Source organism: Chionomys nivalis, chromosome 2 (genome assembly GCF_950005125.1).
Source record: "Chionomys nivalis chromosome 2, mChiNiv1.1, whole genome shotgun sequence".
Classification (NCBI taxonomy): domain Eukaryota; kingdom Metazoa; phylum Chordata; class Mammalia; order Rodentia; family Cricetidae; genus Chionomys; species Chionomys nivalis.
The window spans coordinates 35576699-35584173 of record NC_080087.1 but is presented as its reverse complement, the minus strand read 5'-3'; the positions used below and the strand labels follow the sequence as shown (position 1 = coordinate 35584173).

The window sequence follows — 7475 nt, the reverse complement described above, 5'->3', positions numbered from 1 at the left end:
CCCACGTCAGGGACCCAAAATAACCCACGCGCCCAGGGACCGAAATCAGACAGGAAGCCAAATAATCCGGGGCGTTGAGCGGCTCGGGCCGGAGAGCTGGCCTAGGGCCGGGAGCCAAGGGTCCGGCGGGGGCGGGGGCGGGGCGGGGGCGGGGCGGGGCGGCGAGCCTATTAAAGCTCGTCCCGTAAGGGGCAGAGCGGAGCGATGGAGCGCGAAGGCGACCAGGCAGGACGCGGGCCCCGGCACGGCCCGGCGGGGAACGGCCGCGAGCCGGAATCGTCAGCCGCAGCCACGCTGCTGGCACCCATGGACCTAGGGGAGGAGCCGCTGGAGAAGGCGGAGCGCGGCCGCACAGCCAAGGACCCCAACACCTACAAAGTGCTGTCGCTGGTAAGTGGGCGCTCGCCGCGATCAGACACCCAGGGAGGGCGCGAGGGAGAGCAGAGAGCACGGTCAGCACTGGGTTGCCAGAGAGAGCCAGCCAGGGCGCCTCCTGTGCTAGCACGCGGTGACCTGCAGGGTCTCTGCCTCTTGCCCTGCTAGAGCAGGCTAATAAAATAATCACCTTGAAATACTCTTCCCCTCTCTGCAGATAGTACAGGGATATCTAAAAGGGAAAAAAGACAGCAAAAAGTGCCGCGATGTTTGTAACCGTTTGGGTGACCTTGTTCGGGGTGCAGGTGTTCACGGCTTTAGATGAATTCATTCCAGTTGAAAAGATTCATCATAGCTTTTGAAAGTATCGGGAACTTTAGAAAACACCTTGGTTTGGCTTTGTCGTCGTATTTTCTTGCAGCTGCTTAGAAACCTGTATGTGACTGGGAAGCGGCTTGGGATTCATTACCCGCTCTTTTAACCACAGACTGCACTGTTTGTGTTGCTGGCACAGCCGCCTGCTATATTTCTCTGCTATTTTGTTAGGACAGTTACAGGATCAACGGCCAACTTTTGGAAGCAGGACGCTGGTGTTCACTCTGAATCTTCCTTGCATCAGAGAGGCTAAGTCTCATGGTCGGTCTATGTTCTTGGGGGGGCTTGCATTATTCTAACCAGGATTAGGGCTGTAGTGATAAATTGAGAGCATCAACTCTCTTGCACACTCAAATGGAGCAGTGGACATGGGGAATTAAATTCGGACCCAAAGGAAGATGTAGTTATTTTATAGTATATGCAAGCCACAGCTTTCTGTGGACAGTGCATCCTAAGACACGGTCACACATTATGACTTGAGCAGTGTTTGGTTGAAAAACCTCCTTTCTGGTGTTTGACTTTTTGTAGTCATTTCCATTTGCACTATATTTAAGGTTTCTATGCAGACACCATAGGACTTTCAGGACCAAAATTTCTAGACTTAAGAGATGGTGTCATATCCTTAGTTCTTAAAAATAAGTCTGAGAAGTGACCCAAACCACAGGCTGCTGCACCTTAGGGTATAATTTTGTATCATATGTCACTCATACAATATTGATGGGCATTTATTTAGTTTGAGTCTAGTGAGTCCTTTTTTTTTTTAATGGAAGACCTTAGGTGTTACATGACTACTTAAATTACTGAGTATCAGTGCCCTTAGGTACTTAGCAAACTATGAAATACTCAATAAAGACTCACTGAATATTTATGAAATTTTAATACAAAGCATGTTTATATACTTACTGTAAGTCTTTAAAGGGTTTCCAGTTGTTGAATTAGGTTTGACTAGTTTGCTTATAGGCCCTCAGCAAAGCCTTATCTTTAGAACACAGTTTTCAGACTTTGACACCTGCAGTCAAGGGGTTGGATGGTATTCCATCATTACAAATGGCTCCGATGATATACCTCTGAGAAACTGTCATGGATACACCGTAGGATTTCCTCAAGCAGATCAACTATGAATATTTGGTATATTTGAATATAGGGTATTTGTATGTAACTTATATTGAATTAGAAAGAATCCTTGATTCAGATCATTTTTAAAGATTTATATATTTATAATTTATGTGTATGAGTATTTAGCCTATATATGTATAGGCTAGTCTATTAAATATATATATTAATGTGTATATATATATATATATGTTTGTTTATCTTGTTATGTGTTTGTTTATCTTGTGTGTGCCTTGTACCCACAGAGATCAGAAAAGGGTGTTAGATCCTTCGGAACCGTGGTTTACAAATGGTTGTGAGCCACCATGTGGGTGCTGGGAACTGAACCTGTGTCCTTTGAAAGAACAGCGAGTGTGCTTACCTGCTATCCCACCCTTCTAGCCCCTCTCAGATCTCTTAGTGGGCTACTGTGAGCCAGAAAATAGAAACAGACACCAAGGTTTTTGATTTATCACTGAAGCTCTTAGTTCAGGGCTGAACTGGAAGTGAAACCTGTTTTGTCTCTTTTCCTCCCCTACTTTAATAGTCGCTTAGCCAAGGCCCTCAAAGGAATTTGACAACTGTCATCGAAGGATGTGTTTTCTAGAGGAAATATAGTCATTGGATTTATCTTGTTTCTGTTTTCAGATTAAGCATCAGCACAGTTTGTACAAAGCTGAAGAATCGGGTTGGACTAATTGCATCCTGGGGTTAGAATCAGGAGAGGTCCCCACTCCCAAGCCACAGACTTCTCATCCAAGGGATAATCATAGGGTTACTTTGCAGAGGGAGATGGAATCAGTGGAGTTGCCATTTCGCACTTTTCTCTGATTTTCTCTCATTAACGAAAAGGGTCTAGTTGTATAGGAGTAAATGAAAAAAGGGGGCTCATACTCTAGCCTTGATTGCCCTGGTGGTGTTTGGTCAGACCTAAGAGCAAGAGAGAAAAACAAGCGCCACTCTCGTCCTTTGTGACGTGTGTGTTCGCCTTCACTGACTGTGGGGAACTATGTCGGCAGTTAAGCTGCTAAGAGAAAAGGTTGAATCAGATCATGTTGCTGGAGAGTCCATTGCTTTGGGCCTCTGTTGAGAACAGTGGTGGCTGTAGAGGGGCCCAGGAATGGACAAAGCAAGCATAGATGGAGCCCAGGATCCCAGAGTCCTCTTTGAGTCACACCATCCATGACCCAAGAATCTCCCACGAGATAGTTTTCCAAATTTACCACCCCCCAAAGTACTATCCCGAGGACCAAGACGTTTAGCTCATAAAGCTTTGAGTATATATTTACAATCCAAAGTATAGTAGTGGTTGGCATGGAATGCCTTTTTCCTCCTTGATTTCAGATCAAATTTGAACTGAAATAAAACTTCTAAAGCTGGGCTCAGGTATTTATCTGAAATATTCAAGTTCCCTATTATAGTTTTAAATGGACTAGTAGCTTTCAAGTCTATAGCAGCGCATGTTCCTGTTTGGCCTGCTAAAGCATTACTTTTGTGAGTTTGTAACCTTCTCCTACAATTGCGGAGCTAGAGTGTGCTATATGATGCAGGATTTGCTGTCCATAATGGTGACTGAAGACTGCTTCGACCTTTCCGTCAAAGAGTTCTTTCTAAGAAGCTGAAGTTGAGACCTCGATCTACTGAGGCTTGGGTGTGAAGGTTCATTCTCTTAGCTTCCTCCCCTTTTCCGTTAGACTACAGCTTGAAGGGTATTCAGAATAACTACCTTAATTGCCTTTGAATTGACTTTGCTCATTGATTTGCAGATTTAATATCTACCGAGCCAAAGTTTTAGCGTTTTATTTCAAAATGACCAGGCTATCTTCAAAACTAGAAGAGTCTAAAATATACCTCCAAAGCTATTTGTTTCGTCTGCTCTGATGTGCAGGAAGAATGGAGGAGTCCTGGTAGACTGTTGTGGTTTTGGGTGGGTCTCACATTCATCAGCATTTTGTTGGTGAATGAACATACTATATTTCTAGTTAGAATCCTACTTTGAGTTGAGAAAGGGTAAGATGGGAAGGCAGAACCCTGAGTTATAAACCCAGAATGTGAGGAATCCAAATAAGCTTGGCACTTGCCTCTAATTGCAGGGGTGAGGTAAAAACTGGGATCTTATTTTATTTGGATGGCCGTGATAGCTGCGGTCATGAATGAACAGGATGAATGAAAGCCTGCGTGCCCAAGCAGAGCCCATGCGCAGCCTGTCTTCACTTGGGCACAGAATCAGAAACGTTACCCCAAGCTTTCCCTTTGGCACACACACCTCAGGTGTGGCCAGGCCAGTATATTTAGAAAAGCCAAAATAAACCTCCCCCATTTATGCCAAGGCTTCTTTTGCTGTGTTGACTCTGCCCTCTCCCCCTGGATTCGGCCGTGGGGACTATTAGAGACGTTTTCTCAGTCCCGTTGGCTGTTGTTCCTTCTCTTCTGCCTTGAGGTGTGCTCTGTTACTCCTGTTGTATGTTTTGTGATCCAGCCGTTTGTCCTCCCTGTGGTCTCTTTCTCGGGAACACACCTTCTCGACATCCCTCTTACTTTTCTTCTTCTTCCCTTTTGCCATCTCCTGTCTCCATAACATCTTAATCACAACTCTGAATAGTGGCCATGCTGGGTGGGAAAACACCCACTTTTATAATTGAGAGCTGGAGGCCACTGACCGTTCTAGACTAAGTACAGAATTTTTGGTTTGCCGACTCCTTATTTTCTTCCAGCTACTTTTTCTTTTCCAGATATCAATATTTAAAATTAAAATAGTTTTATAGACAGTATTGTTTTCGAGCATGATAAATATTATTGAAAAATGTGTGTGTGTGTGTGTGTGAGAGAGAGAGAGAGTGTCTGTTTGAAGATTAGCAGATATATTTCACCTTTATTATAGGCTTTGGGGACAAGCCAAAGAACTTAGTTATGATTCATAACATTATTTTTGCTAGGGAGAGAGAGAGAGTGATGTTTCAAGTTCTAAACAATTTATAAATGAAGAAGCTTTTGAAGGATAACTATAACTAAAGATCTGTATTTGGATAAACTAAACTTGCTTCCATCAACCATGAAATATTTTTCCCTACACATCCCCAAATGTAAACAAGAAACTTTGGGCTTTGGAGGTCAAGATAGGACATAGATTATTTTGTAAGCATAGGTCTGCCCTGGAAGGATAGATAATCAAAATGTTCATTCAATATGAAAAATCCATTGGTGTCTAAATACATGTTACACATTTACTAAGGTGAGAAAGAATCAAAGGAGGTTTTTCAAAACAGTGGCAGGAATGTTGTGTTAAATATTAACTGGAACACTTGACCTCAGTATTTCAGTACAACAGCTGTGTAACATCTGTAATGGTTATTGTTTTCTCTTCTAGTTTTTAGAAAAATTGGTGGAAACGTGGGTGGCAGAGGCCTGATGGTTATAAAAGTTCATGTAGTGTCTGTAGTTTTCAAAACCATTTCTCATATATGTTTTTACTGACCCTTGACGGATTAACACTGTATTAGGAAAATACAGCAATAGGCAGTTCTATCTTGCATTCAAGGAAACAAGCACCGAGGGAGGGAGTCATTCAGGATTATAGAACGTTTGTGTGCCTAGAGACCATCTGGGGCTTGCCTTCGAGGTGTAGAGAATGCTGAGGTCTGGTCTCAGGGTCTGTTTTGGAAGATCTGGAAATTGTGGAATGCAATCAAGGAGTCTGCATTTGTGTGTGTGTGTGTGTGTGTGTGTGTGTGTGTTTGACAGAGGTCAACTTCTTCTGTTCCTTAGTCACTCTTCCCTTGTGGTTTAAGACATATTCCTTCACTAGCCTGGGCCTTGACAGGTAGGGTAGACTGATTGATTACCCAGCAGCCCCAGGGATCAGTCTGTGTTCACCTTCTCACCATGGGGATTATAAACATAAGCCACCAGGCCTGCCTGACTTTATTTTTCTTTTCTTTTCTTTTCTTTCTTCTTTTAAAGTTAATAATTTTTTTGAATGTGGGTTCTGGGTCCTGAACTCAGGCCCTTGTGCTGACATTGCAAGCGGTGCCTGAACTAGCCTCCCTGTCCAAAGTGTGTCATTGATAAATGCCTAATGGTATACAGGTTGTTCATTTGCTCCACTTCTAAAAATGCACACTCATGGGCAAAAGTCCCAGCAATAGTTCTAGGAAGACCTTAGCCCCAATCCTCTCTCATCTGTGTGCCATCCCTGTAAAGACCAAATGTTACATCTAGATTTGTCACTACTGTGCTGCCACGATCTTTTCCCTTTTCCTCTTTGTGTCCTTCATAATGGATGATGGAAAAGTAGGAGATCAATAGTGTGTTGATGTACAGATTGCTTATACAGTGAGATAGCTTTCTTTGGATAACTATTGACTGTGTTTTCCTGAGGGAACCCAAAATCAATATACTTTTAGTTACCATCTATGCGAGTAAATTGTCTTGTGAATTTCTTTCCTTCTTTTTTTTTTTTTTAAACACAATTCTTTAATGATTCTTTGGAAATTTCACATCATACACCCCAATCACTCTCACCTCCCAGTCCTTCCATATTCAGTCCTCATTCCTGTAGGACGCCCTCCGCCAAGTTAATTAAAAACAAAAGAAAACAAACAAACCCACCTTGCTCCTCCATCTTTCCATCTCCTACCTCTTCATTCATCCTAGTGGCATCGGGAGGTACAATGTTTTATGCACTGTATACCCCTTTTGTCCAATCAGCCCCACTGGCAAAGTGTTCATTGCAATGAGACATTGGTCTGGTTCAAGGCTGGCCTCTGGTTTCTGGCACACCACCACCACTGGGCCATCATCGAAATCCTTCTTGGATATCCTGTTGTTCCCTGAGTCATGGAGATCCTGTGGTTGTTGTTCCACAGTGCCATTCCCTTCATGAACTCCAGCATGTTGGAATATATATGTTAGGATGTTCATATGTTCATAGATGGAACAGTTGTTAGGGTGGACCAATCCAAGGCCCAGGATGTAGGTCTGGGTGGTAGCTGATCTGGTCATTCTGACCACTGGGACTGCCCCCTCAGGCAAGAGGCAGAGCCAGTTCTGTTGGGCCCCAAGTTTCTAACACAAACAACTGAAAGAGTTGGTTTTTTGTTTGTTTGTTTCTCTGTTTTTCTAGACAGGGTTTCTCTGTAGCTTTGGAGCCTGTCCCAGAACTAGCTCTTGTGGGCCAGGCTGGCCTCGAACTCACAGAGATCTGTCTGCCTCTGCCTCCCAAGTGCTGGGATTAAAGGTGTGCGCCCGCCAGCATCCGGCGAGGGTTGGCTTTTTATGAACATGCCACTGCTTAATATTCTCACTGTACTGTAGAACTTTGCAATAATTTAGCTGGCAAGCATCTTCTCCAGATGTGATTTGGAAACCTTAAAGAGCATTCTAGCTTGTTCTTCAGCAAAGCATTCTTGAGAAAAATTTCTTTGTTTCTCAGGCTGTTTTCTTACCGTAACTGGAAAATTTGTTGGCACACAGATGTAGAGTAATAATGGATCATCCGAGGCCTGTGGTCTCTTATGGAGAGAACAAAAAAGAGACTCAGTAGTTTTAATGGTAACATTACATGCGTTACCAGACTTTTCCCAAGTAGAAACTCATATTAATATAAACCATCTTCATGTGATTTTGGATAAGTA

The 7475-nt window shown here is 43.3% G+C and overlaps 1 protein-coding gene across 1 annotated transcript in view; it reads left to right on the top strand.

The window, feature by feature from the left end:
• The first annotated feature begins 204 nt into the window (after positions 1–204).
• Enpp1 (ectonucleotide pyrophosphatase/phosphodiesterase 1) overlaps positions 205–7475 on the top strand; it is a 63142-nt gene continuing 55871 nt past the window's right edge. Inside the window, exon 1 of the mRNA XM_057756119.1 lies at positions 205–390. Within this exon, the coding sequence (XP_057612102.1) occupies positions 205–390 (186 nt within the window). The remainder of the gene's footprint in view (positions 391–7475) is intronic.